The following is a 15,537-nucleotide window of genomic DNA, read 5'->3' on the forward strand; positions in this document are numbered from 1 at the left end:
AATGAACAATCAAACATATTTAAAAATATTTTCAAATCAATGTAAAATTGAATTAATCTTTTTTGTATATTCAGCGGCTTTTTTGTTTACATTAATAGGTCTATATTCGTGACACATAATTTTTATTCAACTCTATCCCACCATGACCTCGGTTTATATATACTACCATGTCTCCTAATCAGGGTTGCATATTGGATCCTATTCTTTTTTTTGTTGCAATTCAGATGATTGTTTAATTGATAGATTAAAAGTGTTCAAGAATGGAGGGAACAAAAATAGTTTCTTTGGACAGGACATCATCTATTGAAAATGAGTCTCGGACTCTCAATATTGAACAAGTTTAAGTTGCAAGGATGAATATACATATTTTCTTTCTTTCTTCCCTTTTCTAGGCTGTCTATCACTTTGTTTTTTTTTTTTTTTGATTTTGATGATTTTGGTTTTGATAATTTGTATAGGAGGCAACACTTTATGTGGTGAGTACGAGGAGCATGGAAGAAGCTCTTTGAATTTTCACTAAGATAATGGCTTAGATATATACATATCTAATAATTTCTTGAGCTTAAAATTTTCTTTTCTACTTTCTAGGTTCTTTGGATCTATAACTCTTACTTATTTGATGATTCTTTCTCTTACTTGGCTGATGATTTTTTTTTTTTTTTGGTAATCTGTACCATAAGCTGCAAATTTATAGGTTATTTTGTGTTCTTAAATCATGTGCTAAAATAGGTGAGTTTCTCTTTTTCTTTTTCTTTTTCAATAAAAGTGGTATTCAAAATCAAGAAATAGTTGGAATCTTTAAATGGTGAATTCCAAATCAACTTGTGTTTAAGGATAGGTTAGAATAAAATGCTAAGAAATAACTGGTGGAACTATTCTACAAATGAGGTGGCAAGGGTAGGGATGGCAATGGGGGCGGGTGCCCGCGGGGGAGGGTTGGGGCGGGGGGTGGGGCGGGGGCGGGGGGAATTTTTTCCCCCTGCTTAGAAACGGGGCGGGGGGCGGGGGAGTATACCCTCGCCCCGCCATGTGAGATCCCGGTTAGCCTCTGATTTCAATATCATGTGATATTAAGGGCATTTTGTTCTATTTTGTACGGATTTAGTAGAAAACTCTAGTTTTCTTTTTATTGTGATAACTTGAAAAAAAAAAGAGAAAGAAGAAAAAAAGAAAAAAATTAAATTAAATTAAAATTAAAATTATTAAAAAATTACATGTATGTTATGAATTCTTTTATTGCTTAGATATTAGAAAATTACATGTAACAAAGGAATGGTTAAGATAAATGCATAATTGAATTTCTATAACAGATTGAAAATTGAAACGCCACTTGAATTATGTAAAATCCTAGCTACAAATCCACTCTTACTAACCGAGCTTTAGGTTCCAATTTGATGCTCATTCACCTAGCAAAATATGCTAGAAAACTTGTGAGGAGCAAAGATGAAAACCGATTAAGATTCAAGGACCAAACGATGAATACCGAAATTGCACTACGACCCTTTACTATATTTAGCCAAAAAAAAAGAGAAGCCAAAAAATCTTACTCCGATTCTGGTCATCTTGACCGAGAATACCAAGGCTGGAAAGCCTTGAATCTTCATGATTTTTTTGCCAGCCAAAGCATGACAAAGCAGGTAGGAACACTTGTCAATTTTCCAAGCCATTGAGTTGGCAAAACTCCAATCCTTGTCCTGCTAGCTTAGGCTGCTATAAATACCAGACATCCAGGCTTAGTAAATACTTTGGTAATCTTCTTATCTTCACCGAATCTAGCAAGAAACTATCAGCTCATTTACTACAAAAATTGCACACAAAGCTAGCCAAAACCAATTCTGTTGAGAGCCGATTAAGCTGGATTTTTGCTGCACATCTGGTGGAATTTTCTTGCACTTTACTGCCCTTTTATTAAAAGGTACCATGAGCTATACACCTATTTCATTTATAATTCATTTACGCATCTTATATATCTAGAAAATCAAGTATCCCTGCTGAAAAACAAAAAAAGAAATCCTATTATAAACATGCATATGAGCAGTTCGTGATTTTCCAGCTTTGTAGTTCAATTTCTATGCCAATTTTATGATGATTCTTGCCTAAATTTTGGCTATATATGTTTGCTATGCATGCTGGATACTAGGTGTACTTGTTTGATTGATAAGCTCTTGAGCAACCAAGACTAATTTGGGAATCAAAAAAAAAAAATGGAACCATATGCCACAAACAGTTTCTTCGGATGAAACAGTGGCCTGAAATCAGTTTTGGTAAAGCAACTATATCTTGGGCTAAAAAACTCGGATTGGGATGCCATTTGTAGCGTTAGAAACTAGCTTCACAGAACTATCTCTGGTATAAAAATCAGTTCCAAATTCATTCCCTATAAATACCAGTAAATCGGCAAAGTTTGCTGTTTTTTTTTCGGAACCTGTTTTGCTGGACCATTTGAGCAGCCTGTTTGCAACGAATTTTGACCCAACTCTGATCAGAATTTGAACCTGAGCCCTTCAGAGAAATTGTAGCTTCTTAAGTGCTTGTTGTGCCTACAAAATTTCAGGTCAAACGGAGGTGTGTAGGCTGAGTTATAGCCGAAACCCTCACTTAGCTTACAAATTCAGGTTTGACCACGTTTTGTAGATTAGCTTCTGACCATGCTCAGTTCGCATGGATAATGATGAAACTGGGTGGTGGTGTCTTCATAAGAACTGTAGAGCTCTGTTTCAGATTCAAAACGGTATAAAGTGAATCCAAATCTGAGCTTCGTAGCTCCAGTTAAAGCCAAAATAAGATCGTGTGTCAGAACTGCCTGGAACATTGGGCAGTTCTGACAGGTACTTTGACACCCACTTTTCGTTTGGTTCTGAGTTGATCCAAGTCTTGGCCAAAACATAAAAGTTTTAGCCTTATGTCTTAGCTTTCCAATGACTTTGGAATTTCTTGAATTGGGTCTGTGAGTTGTAAGTGATGATTCTTCCACTAGACCCTGTCTGTCATCTAAACGTGCGAACTCCTGGCACGTTGTTTCATACTTATGACCTGATTCCGTTCAGAACTGGATTGAAGTGTCTTCATGAAAGTTATAGATTTTCTCCTTAGCTTCGCGACGGTATCTCATACGCCTCGATCCGACAATCGTAACCTACATTGTGTTCAAAACAGTTCTTGACGCCAAAACGGACAAGTTTCCGTTTCTGTTTCCATTTCCGTTTCCGTTTTCCATTTCCGCGCGCGTATGAGTCGCCTTTGCTGTTTTCCTTATTCGTATGCATTTGGATACCTGTTTGAGCAATGTTATGACTCAACCTTCTGTCACAGACGGTAACGAAATGCTCGGAGACGGTGGGACCCACTGACGGTTGAGTTTGACCAAGTGCCGTTTTTGTCAACCTTTGTATTCTATGTAAGTAACTGGGACGTTTATGTGTTAAATGTCACCAATGTGAACTGTGTGTGATATAAGGGTGCTTAGGCGAGCGTGTACTTTATCTCACTCGACCTAAACCCTAATTTGTATTGCAATAGATATGAATTATGGTATATGAACTGTGTTGGGACTGAATCCCTGAAGCATGTGGCTTGGGATGACCTTTTGTGTGTGTGTGATGTGGAACTATGAGTGGGCCCGATCTAAAGGCTAGACGGACTATTCGAGCCAGTTAGGGCTTGGTCGAAGTTAGTCCAAACTATCCTTAAGATCACCAATTTTGTGAATGCAATTCGAATACGATTCGAAGCTCGAGCCATTTGTGTGTGTATGGATACTGGCCAGAGTGGGCGTAAGGTGGTCGGAGGAAGAAAGCGGAGTTCTACGGACCATTCCTTGTGGTCGACGGAGGGTCGACAGGTGATCACGCATGGCGAATGACTTGGCTTTGGAGCCAATCCGTATCCTTGAATTGTTTTGTTACTTTTGCTTTGATTTTGATGTAATTGTGGCATGAATATCTGACTTGATGCAAAATTTACCGTTTTGCCCCTGCTTGCTTACTAAGCTTTAAGCTTACCCGTTTTTCTTTGTTATTTCCTTAACAGGGGTCGTACGCGGGGATCACACTTCACGAGAGTTATAACCCTAGAATTTACGTTTGAAATTATACTAGTTGGACTTTCTAGGATGTTTTTCTCACAGTTAGAGTTAGGACTCTGTGTAAGATCCACTTTGTGGTTTTAGTCTTCGCTTTTGTGTGATGTAGTGGACTGGAATATCCCTTTTGAAGATGTACATATTGTAAATGGTACTTTTGGAGATGTATAAATGTGAATAGTATCTTTTGGTATTATGATTCTTTTATTGGACAAATTTATGTTAGAGTAAATGTTCAGTTGTCCAATAGTAATGTTATCTCTGAAATTAATGTGAGTGAGTGAGTCCTGGCGCGAGCTAGGCAGGCGGTCCGCCAAACCCTTTGGTACGCCTCTGGGTGCGGTGGGATCGTTACACGCCACCTGCCAAAAAATATATATATAATTATATATAATATGTAAGTTAATTAGTTATAAACTTATGATAATAATATTATTAGTTAGATGTATTATATAATGTATATTAGTTTATGTAATATAATTGATATTATCAATTATATGAATAATTATACATGTCTACTAATAGAATTTATTAATTAGTTATACTAAATTTACTAATACATTTATACTAAATTTCTAATTACACTTAATAGAATAACATTTTTTTCTCAAAAAAAAGCACAAACACAATAATGAATTAGTGATTGTATTTGTACTAAAAGTGAAAACTTGACTATTTTAGTTATATTTATTTCATCATATTGGATTGTATTCAAATAACTTCTGTTTGATTGTTTTTATGAATTTCAATTGTAAAATTACAATGAATAATAATTTGTTGATGTGTTGATATTTTAGTACTTAATTATTTATTAAAATTTAAATATAATAAAATTTTATTAATCTCGCGGATGCCCCCGCGGGGGAAGCGGGGCAGGGCGGGGGATGGGGCGGGGGTGGGGGGAATTAATAGGCAACGGGACGGGGGGCGGGGGAGGGGTCCCCCGCCCCGTTGCCATCCCTAGGCAAGGGTTGGTGGGCTGAAGCCTAGAGGAAGGAGGGATGGTGGCTAGGAGAAGAGAGAGATTAATCTTGATTCCTGATCTTTGCCACAAGGCGTAAGCAAGTGCAGGGGAGAATTTGGTCCGTTAACTGGAAGAGCAGGAGAGAGAGTGGTAATTAGAAGAGAGCAAGGATTGAAATTGAGAGCAAGGAAGAGAGAGAGAAGGAAAAGCAAAGAACGTCCACCGATTCAATGAGGTTGTTTGCACCCACGTTTCCCCAAGCCGCTCAAAAATCATGCAACCGACAAACACCGCCAGAGTTCATGAAAATTGCGGAGTAACCAGGCCATTTGCCCAAACGGACAGAAGTGAAAATTACGGAGTAACATTTTTTTTATATGATGTATATGTAATAAAAATATGATTGAGAAATATATTTTGTATAATAATATTTTTAAAAAATAATACTATCCAAATCCAAACACGGTCCACGTGTGCTTATGAGTTATGATGTATGTAAAAAAAAGAAAAGAAAGTTTAAAAAAGCGTAAATGGATGGTTGGATGCTTCGAGGGAGGAGATATAAGTGAAAAATCTTGAATTTGAAACCATACTGATAGGGTGTTAATTGTTGGTTATTTTATTGTTAATTTTCCCCTTTATCCTTGCCAAATATTGTTTTAATTATTAATATTTACTTATATTTGGTATTGGACTCAATTTCAGGAAGTGAAACAGAAAACTACAAAAATGAGGGACTTTTTGGAGATAATTGGGATTTCAAACAACCGGGCCCACATGGTGCTACAAAGAGATTGCATTTCCTTTGCTGATTAGGAGATTGGAGTTCTACGGGCAATAGGAAACTAAAAGCAAGGAATTCGGTAGAGCCCCACTTTTGGTTTGATTCTCAATTCCAGCGGGGACCACAGGGATAAGAAGCTTTAGTCATTGTTGGCTTTAAAAAGGAGACAAACGTGCAGAGAACTCTTATCGATCAATAGTTTTAGTTTAGGCTTTTAGCATAGTTTTAGTTTTCTTTTCTTAGCTCTTTCGCATGGTTGTTCTCCATTAATGGAGGACTAACCTCTTAATTCTAGTCAAGGGGACAACTGAAGACTTGATTCAACAATTACTGTGAGATCGAAATTATTTTAATCGCTTCCTCATTTATTGGTATTTATGTGTTTCCTGTTTTTAATTATTATAGTCCTTATGTATGATTGATTAGTGCGCAATAATTAATTATTCATATAGGCTAATTTGCTAAATAGAGGTAATTGAATCCGTAATTGTTCGTTATCTCTATCTTAGTAGCAACTGGCGTAATTGGGTTTATGTCAGGGGAGCATACGATCTAGCTTAAACAAACCCTCGTAGCGTGTTTGTTAGTTAGGATTGGGTCTTTCTAATTATTAATGCAATCTAGAAATTAAATCCTACGGTCGTACCTAGGGTTGTTTTTGGGTTAGAGAAATAGTTAACGGTCGTACCTTAACTATCGAGAAATTAAGGAAAGGTTGGTTGTTTATCGCGTGCATGGCGACTATAACTGGTCTATTAATAAATGTGGAATTATCTGTGAGTCGATGATCAGTGCATGAATCATTTCTGAAGTGTACCCTTGGCTAGAGTTTTCTCTTAATTATTTCTCTTAATCAATTATTTCCTGCAGTTAATTTATTTAGTTAGTATTTAATCCAAAACCCCCCATACTTTGGACTCTAGAAGAAACGAATTATCCCCAATCCCTGTGGATTCGACCCTACTAACCGCTATATACAAAATCTGTATTTTTCTCGATTAGATATTTATTATTGTACAGGTTCGGCACCTGTCAATTTTTGGCGCCGTTGCCGGGGACTGGTGCCAGATTAATTTGTTTCTTTTTGAGTTCATCTTGTTTTTATTTTTTTTATTTATTTTTCTCTTATTTTTTTTTCTATATAGTTTATGGCTTCTAACACTCCGTATTTTGGTGATGTACTAGATTTTGTTTCCGGGGAAGGCGATGAGACTAGCTTTTTTGCTAAGTTTGCATATTCAGAGGCAGTAAACTCTATTAGAGAAAGAATGGCTGCTGCAACCTGTAAAATTTGTTATGCCAGGGATCATTCAACCAGTATGTGCCCCGAATATCAAGATAATCTGAGTGTCTCATTCAATAATTATGGAGATTTTTCACCCTGGTCTCAAACGTGGTATGACTCTTATTCAAACGGGTATGATCAAGGATGGTGGGATAATTCCAATTATAATTGTACAACAGGACCAATGAATTTTCAGCAGTATGAGTCTCAAGAATCATCATCTATGTCAGGTATGTCTCTTGAAGAAATAGTTGAATCAATAGCTACTAATACATACCAATTTCAACAGGAGACACAAATGAGAGATGGAATGATGAGGGAGGCAATGAGTAATCTGGCAGATCAAATTGAAGAATTGTCCTCGAAAATCATTGTTGATCTGGAAGAGAATGAGAGTGAAATTTGCCTGACTAGTGATGAGGAGCTGCAAGATTTTCAAGAAGAGAGATGTACAGATGCAGTTGAAAAAGAAGCCGAAAAGGAAGAAATGGAACCCCAACTGCAACCCATTCAAGTGAAAGAATCCAGTGAAGAATCATCAAATGTGGTGACACCACCTCCATTCCCTAACCCGCATTTTCTTAACTCTTACTCCATGATTTCTGTTAATGAGATTGATTTTGTTATACCGGAAGTTTTTGAGTCTCATTGCAGAAATGAGTTAAGAGTAGCTATGGTCAAATATCTTGAACCATTGAATGCTCTTGATGGAGGAGTGGATGAGGAATGGAGATCACTGCTTGAGTATTTGACGCCATTTACTAGTTTACAGAAGATCGTAGCTCGTGTGTTGAAAGATTACTCTATTTACGAGGGCTATCAGGACTATATAGAGGATGAAACACTGAAACGAGCCTCAAGATTTTATCCTCCCTGAACAAACATGACAATGTCTAGCCAAAGACATTAAAGAAAGGCGCTACTTGGGAGGCAACCCAAGACTATTTATTTTAGTTTTCATACATTTTGGAAATTTGAGTTAAGTGTTAGTGTCAATTAATAGTTTGATGTTTGGTGACAGGATCTGCGGACTCTATAGCAGTTAAGTGTGCCCACGCCAGGTGGTCACTCCTGAGGGAAAGAAATTTTCGTTCAGGATCTGCGGACTCTATAGCAGTTAAGCGTGCCCGCGCCAAGTGGTCACGCCTGAGGGAAAGAAATTCTCGTTCAGGATCTGCGGACTCTATAGCAGTTGGGCGTGCCCACGCCTAAGACAGGAGTTCCTCGTTTCTCGTGAAAAAAAAAAGCAGAAAAAATTTTCAAAGGGCACGAAGCCCTACTCTTTTCTTCTTCTTCTTTCTTTTCTTTTTCTTTCTTCTTTCTTCTTCTTTTTTTTTTCTTTTTCTCCTCCTTCTTCTTGTGTTTTCCTCGGCCGCCGTCCGCACGTCCGCCGCCATTGACGCCCTCCAGCAGCTCCATCGCCGCCCCTCCTCAGCCGCGCCTCTCCCCATTTCGATCTCTCTCTCCTCGCTGCCGTCCACCACCGAACGTCGCAGGTGTGCTCAGCTACACGCGGCCCTTGCTCCTCGCCGTAGCTGCTGTCCGCCGTGCCTCCAAGCCACCATCGCCACCAGCCCTTCAGCCCTCCACTTGAGCACGCCACCAGCTCCTCGCAGCTTCTACCTCCACCACGGGCAGCTTCACTTCGCGGCCAGGAGCTGCCACGAGCCCGACAGAGCGCCGCCCATCTCCCCCTTCGCTGACCAGTCCGCCGCCGCCTCTCCCTCACCAGCGGTCAACCTCGCACTTCACCAGGCGCTCCAGCTTCGCCCACAACCAGACCAGCTCGCGCGCCTCCACCACCAGCTCACGCCGCTGCCAGATCTCCTCTCTCCACCACCACACGCGAGCTCTTCCTGCTTCACTCCTGAACAGTCACGCGACTGCAGCTAGCGCGCCACCCCCCACCAGCTCGCGCCACTCTACCCCAACCTCTTCACTGTTGCTGCTCCGCCACTCGAGCCATTCCCACCTGTCCAAATTGACAGGTGGAGGTATTGTAATTTCCTCTTCGATTAGTGTTTTTCTGGTTCATCAATTCCTAAGATTTTGCACATTTTTTTTTTCGTGGGTTTTGTGGTGGCTGAAGCCAATAAGTAATTTGGGTATTTTCTGGGTTTCATTGTAAGGGTGCAATTACGTCTAATTGCTACCATATGTGGGGATATTTTCTGATTTTTGTTAAATTGTTGGTCGCCTGACCTTCCCTGTGTGTATACCAGTGGTACTGGTTGGAGTTTTTTGTTTACATTCATTGATTTTATGTGGTCGCCTGTCTGATTGCGAGCTAATAACCTTGTACTTCTATTGTTGTTCGCATTTTGACCTGTGGTTGCTGAAATTGCCAATTTCTGGGGTCATTTGCTATTTTTCATAGGTTGGATTTCTTGTTGGATATAAGAGAGTGATATTTTGGGCATTTTCTGGGGTTCACTTTGGGCTGAATTGAGTTTAATTGCTGCCATAGTTGGGATATTTTCTGCGTTTTAGTGAATTGTTGGCCGTTTGATTACTTTTTGCCTGTGACTCACCAGTGGTACTGGTTGAGGCCTTTTGCCTATCGGTATTGCTGCTATTTGAAGATACTTGCTTATTTTAAAGTTTAAGCTCTTGTGGTTGAGTTGCTGCCGTTGAATTTAATTCTTTCCTGTCTGTGCACCAGTGGTACTGGTTGTAGTGTTGCTTTCCATTTCTTAATCCTCTGTGCCGGACTACCTATTTGATTCTTGAGTTTTGGTGTCTGAACTGTTTCTAGACTTCTAACCAGTGGTCAATTGCTAATTTTAGCAGGTTGAAGTGGGTAATTGACTGTCCAATTGGAGACAGTTGTTCCGATATTGGGTCCGATTGTGTCTAATTGCTGAAAATTGTTGATTTACTAGGACACTAGCACAGTTCCTAGTTTGTTCGAGTTGCTGTTCTGTTGCATTATTGGGAGTTGTGCTCTAGTATTGTGGCTACTTTCCTGCATTTATTTGTTGAATTGGGATATGCATGTGCCGTTTGCATTTCCTTGTTGAAGTTGGTTGCTTCTAATTCACTTGTTTGGACCACTTTGTTGCGATTTTGGGGTCCATTGATTCTGCATTTGACTAGTTTGGGACCACAGGTGCTTATTGATTGCCAGTGCTATAAGTGTTGGGGTATTTGTATGTCCTCTGGGTGATTGAATTGTGCACTTTGCTCATTGGGTTGGCTTTAAAATTGTTATTGCTTTGAATTTCTGGCATCCATTATTTGTTGGCAATTGTAGTCTCTTATTGCTTAGAGTGATATCGAGAGTCCATGGTGAAGCCACGAATGGCACCAGCTCCAGTTGTGAGTTGATCCACAATTTTCACCTGAACCGCCCCTATTTTGATGACTTCAGGGAAGTACCGTTGCCCCTCTCCTTCCTTCTGCTCTTACATTATCACATTGAGGGTAATGTGTGAATTAGGTGTGGGGGGATCGTTGTGGGGGGGATCGTTGAACACCAAATTTAATGTTGGATTGTTGTCTCTAATTCTGATATTGCCAAGTTTTAGTAATGAAAAGGTATTAAGTTAATGTGGTTGAGTTCAGGGGTATCTCTTTGGTGAATATCGGTAATTGCTTAACTTTTCCAATTTTTGGTTAACTTTTCTAGGCATAGGGAATGATTGTTAGCATTTTTCATGTGAATTGGTCCAATTATTAATTTTAGTTCTCCATATTTGGAAATTTGAGACTGGCTGCTGTTATTTCTGTTATTGTGCTATATGGTTGTAAATAAGAGTTGATTGTACTCCGCTAGTGGTTACTACTGAGTAACCGGGGATCTTCACCTAAAGTGTCGATTCTCGCGTCAAAAGGTAGTTGTTACTATGAGTGCGTGGTCCCGTAGCAATTGGAGCTGAGTAACCGGGCTCCTCCATCTGGCAAATGTTGGAGTTCGCGTCAAAAGGCTCTAAGGGCTATAGACTAAGTCTTTTGTTACTCAAAAAAAAAAAACAAGAAACAAAAAAAGAAAAGAAAAAAAAACAAAATAAAGAAAAAATAAAATAAAGATTGTGTTAGTATGTGAATAAGTCAGCTTGCCGGTTTGTGATCTTAATGTCGAGATTTTGGTTAATAGTTGGACCATTTGCTGATAAATGTGAGCAACCATTCCTTTTTCTTAGATTAGTTTGTTTTAAATTGGAGGAGTTGGTGGTTGAGAAGCTAACCGGAGTAGTTTTTCTTGGATCTTAACTGTGATGCTTGATATATATTTTTCTGGATATCTTGGCAATATGATAGTTAGAGCAATAGCCATTGTCAAATTTTGGTGTTCAATTGCTATTCTTATACTTGAGGGCAAGCATGATTTAGGTGTGGGGGGAATTGATAGGGTGTTAATTGTTGGTTATTTTATTGTTAATTTTCCCCTTTATCCTTGCCAAATATTGTTTTAATTATTAATATTTACTTATATTTGGTATTGGACTCAATTTCAGGAAGTGAAACAGAAAACTACAAAAATGAGGAACTTTTTGGAGATAATTGGGATTTCAAACAACCGGGCCCACATGGTGCTACAAAGAGATTGTATTTTCTTTGCTGATTAGGAGATTGGAGTTCTACGGGCAATAGGAAACTAAAAGCAAGGAATTCGGTAGAGCCCCACTTTTGGTTTGATTCTCAATTCCAGCGGGGACCACAGGGATAAGAAGCTTTAGTCATTGTTGGCTTTAAAAAGGAGACAAACGTGCAGAGAACTCTTATCGATCAATAGTTTTAGTTTAGGCTTTTAGCATAGTTTTAGTTTTCTTTTCTTAGCTCTTTCGCATGGTTGTTCTCCATTAATGGAGGACTAACCTCTTAATTCTAGTCAAGGGGACAACTGAAGACTTGGTTCAACAATTACTGTGAGATCGAAATTATTTTAATCGCTTCCTCATTTATTGGTATTTATATGTTTCCTGTTTTTAATTATTATAGTCCTTATGTATGATTGATTAGTGCGCAATAATTAATTATTCATATAGGCTAATTTGCTAAATAGGGTTCAGATATCTATTGGGTTATTGGATGGATAAAACCGTGAGCCTTGATTGAGTGTGCATGTTTGCCGGGAGTTTCTCTTTTTGTGCCTCTGCTGCATTTTTCCATTCAATTGCATCATGGAGCTGTTGGTGGTTGTAATGTTTTCCTGATGCATATAAAGGCTTGCGTCCCTTGCTGCACTTTTCTTTCATTTCTTTTGTTGTGGAGCAACTCAGATTTCCAGCTTTGATCTCGCGACAAAAAAAATGTAATGCTCAGTTGAGTGAATGATTAAGACTTGTTGTGTTTGCTTATTTTGTTTAAAAATCTGGATGTTCATTGGATCTGTCTGCATGATAAATTGGAGGAAAGCCACGGTTGGGGAATAGAAAAGTTGCAGACGCATGTTTTCGGTTACAGAAACTTTCATTATGACCTTTGCATGAGAGATTGCTGGAATTTACATTACCTCACTTTAAGTTGGTGACTTGTTGATTTCTGTGGTAGTCGTTAGTTCCATGTCGGTGAGTTTTGATTGATTAGATGAGGTGTTAACTGTTTTAGGACTGCATTCAAGAAACCCATTGTATTGCAGCAGAAAAATTGTAGAAGCTGGTTTCGCTGTCGTTGCTTGCATGAAATGTATCTGTGAGCTGCATTTGCACTGAAACGTTAGCCATGTTTGGTTGGGATTAGTCCAAAAGGTGCTGTGCGAAACTGCCTGCCGAAAATTTGTTTGATTGCAGAAAGCTTTCATTAGTAATGCTTGTTGCAGAGAGTGTCTTCGGTGGCTGCATGAAACTTGCATGAAAAAATTCTCAAAATTGCACTTTGACCCCTTGGCTTCTAACTCATGCTACTAGGACCCAATCAATTGAATAATTTCCTCAATTTGGGCCTTGGTAGTTTTAATTTTGCAACTTCGTTGTTTGTTTGTTTCAATTAATTACTATGCTTTGCTTCATTTGCACTTAAGTCATGACTTTAGGGGCTTTACGATCAAGTGAGCTTTGTTTTTGCGCATTTCTTTTAATTTTTCTCAATTAAAGTGGTACCTTAACCTTTTTATTGTTTTGAAGCCATTTTTCTTTCATTTGGGCATCAACTCAAGGGAGGTATAACTTCTTTTATCTTTTTGTCTCTCCCCTATGTGATCCAACGTGCTAAGTGAGAATTGCATGTCTACTTTGCTTTCCTTGCTTTTTCTTAATTCATTTCATTTATTTCATTTACTTTTGCTTTTATCAAGTCATTCTTTTATTTATTTATGGGGTATGTGTACACCTCTTGGCTTGTAATAGATAGGGCTTGGAGAGCATTTTTGTCCATTTTTCCCATTCCCCTTTTGTTTTAGTTAGCGAATGTAATAGGTTCATTAGCTTGATTGCTTGCCTTTGTTGCTACGTGTTAATTTGCTTTATTAGGCTCTTGCATCTAGTCGAGCATGCTAAGTGTTATGTGCTATGTGTTTATATGTGATTGGCATGTCTACTTGCTTTTTATAGTCATAGATGAATGTAATGGATGAATGCACGTCACCACACTAGTCCAACGCTAGTTGTGGCTTATTGTCCCATTTTTCACTAGTCCAACGCTAGTAGGAATGCATAGATATGGGCTAGTCCAACGCTAGACCCTTAGGGATTTCCCTCGCTAGTTCATACTTGCATGTTTCACTACATTTCATACATTTTTCTTAGTTTGTTCTAGCATTTGGCATGATCCTCTAATCCTTTCCCCTTCATTTCAGGCTTTTGCATCTTCATGCTAGTTATAGGGTACATTTGCTTGAGGGTCCCCTTTCGGTAAGGGAAACGAGCGAGTGTGGCTACAAAATAGCCTTAGCACGCTAGTTCTTTCTTCTAATCAAAGGGAAAATTAAAGTCATGAGATTAGGAGTCATTCCCGTACCCGACTTGATGCATTCCTCTAGGTTCATGCACCCTCATTCTTATCATATCACTTCCTCACTCTTTCATCCACATTTTCTCACTACTTATATCTTTCTCAAGGTTGTTTATCGCGTGCATGACGACTATAACTGGTCTATTAATAAATGTGGAATTATCTGTGAGTCGATGATCAGTGCATGAACCATTTATGAAGTGTACCCTTGGCTAGAGTTTTCTCTTAATTATTTCTCTTAATCAATTATTTCCTGCAGTTAATTTATTTAGCTAGTATTTAATCCAAAACCCCCCATACTTTGGACTCTAGAAGAAAAGAATTATCCCCAGTCCCTGTGGATTCGACCTTACTAACCGCTATATACAAAATCTGTATTTTTCTCGAGTAGGTATTTATTATTGTACAGATTCGACACCTGTCACATACTTACACTAAAAAAAAAATATTTAAAAAAAACTGAATTTCCAAATGTTATTCCACATGACAAACTATAAGACATCATCCTTGAGATGTAAAAACCAAAAGAATGAATTTGGATAGGGTATTATTTAAAATAATTTTTGGAGCACTTTTTGTGATATAAATGTATGTATAATAAAAAGATAATTCAAAATAGAAAAAGAGAGATTGAAAAATATATTTATGATATAAACAAAATAGTATTTGAAATTTATCCCAACACGTTTGTAAAAATTAAAATACTTTTTCTTCATAAAGAAAAACATGCATAAATAAATATATATATATAATAATTCTAATTCCCATTAGTTCAATCTAGAAAATCCAAGACCAAGACAGGAATTTCATCGACCCATATTGCCTCTCTCACTGCAAACTGCCGTAAGCATCCCTTGTGGAGGTTGATATCCCACATCGGGGTTTAGGGGGTTTGGGGTAGTTTAGATAAGTTCCCTGTGCGCCCTCAAGAGTTACCGGCTTTTGAGGTTCTCACGGGATTAGGGTTTGTCAAAGCTATCAAAAGTCCTTTGGGTTTAGAAAAAAGACATCAGCCTCATTCACCGGGGGGGTAACGGGCCTCTTTAGGTTTAGCCCACTGTCGGGCAGGCTCCCTTGTGGAGGTTGATATCCCACATCGGGGTTTAGGAGGTTTGGGATAGTGTAGATAAGTTTTCTGTGCGTCCTCAAGAGTTGCCGGCTTTTGGAATTCTCACGGAATTAGGGTTTGTCAAAGCTATCAAAAGTCCTTTGGGCTTAGAAAAAAGCAACGAGCAACTTGATGTGCATTGGTCCCAACGGATTGGAGAATTTAGAAAAATGCAACTTTAAATATGCTACTACTGGATTTGATTGTGATCGGATCTCAACCGGCGGAGCAAATAGGTCTGGTACCAATTGCCAATTGGAACTAACAAGAAGGTTGTTGAGAATTGCGACAGGGGTCCCACACAGCAACAGCAAATTGAAGTACTGACTTAAAATGGCCCGCTTGGGCAAATGGCCCAAGTTACAATGCAAGAGAGCCACGCGGACAAAAGCAAAATACCAGCAGAGCCGCTGCCACCCATCAG

General features: G+C 38.7%; 1 protein-coding gene across 2 annotated transcripts; it reads left to right on the forward strand.

Moving 5' to 3' along the window:
- The first annotated feature begins 1,635 nt into the window (after window positions 1-1,635).
- On the forward strand, window positions 1,636-12,024 carry LOC113688274 (uncharacterized). 2 transcript variants are annotated; one of them, XM_027206055.2, is made up of 3 exons: window positions 1,636-1,915; window positions 3,313-3,397; window positions 5,751-12,024. In XM_027206055.2, the coding sequence occupies exon 3, from the start codon at window positions 6,978-6,980 to the stop codon at window positions 7,989-7,991; it is 1,014 nt and encodes a 337-aa protein (XP_027061856.1). In that variant the 5' UTR covers window positions 1,636-1,915; window positions 3,313-3,397; window positions 5,751-6,977; the 3' UTR covers window positions 7,992-12,024. The 2 variants fall into 2 exon arrangements, 1 of the variants encoding a protein (XP_027061856.1); XR_003447951.2 differs by lacking the exon at window positions 5,751-12,024 and adding an exon at window positions 4,030-4,274 and having other exon boundaries at window positions 1,727-1,915.
- The last annotated feature ends 3,513 nt before the right edge of the window (window positions 12,025-15,537 follow it).

The sequence above is a fragment of the Coffea arabica genome, chromosome 5e (genome assembly GCF_036785885.1).
Source record: "Coffea arabica cultivar ET-39 chromosome 5e, Coffea Arabica ET-39 HiFi, whole genome shotgun sequence".
Classification (NCBI taxonomy): Eukaryota; Viridiplantae; Streptophyta; class Magnoliopsida; order Gentianales; family Rubiaceae; genus Coffea; species Coffea arabica.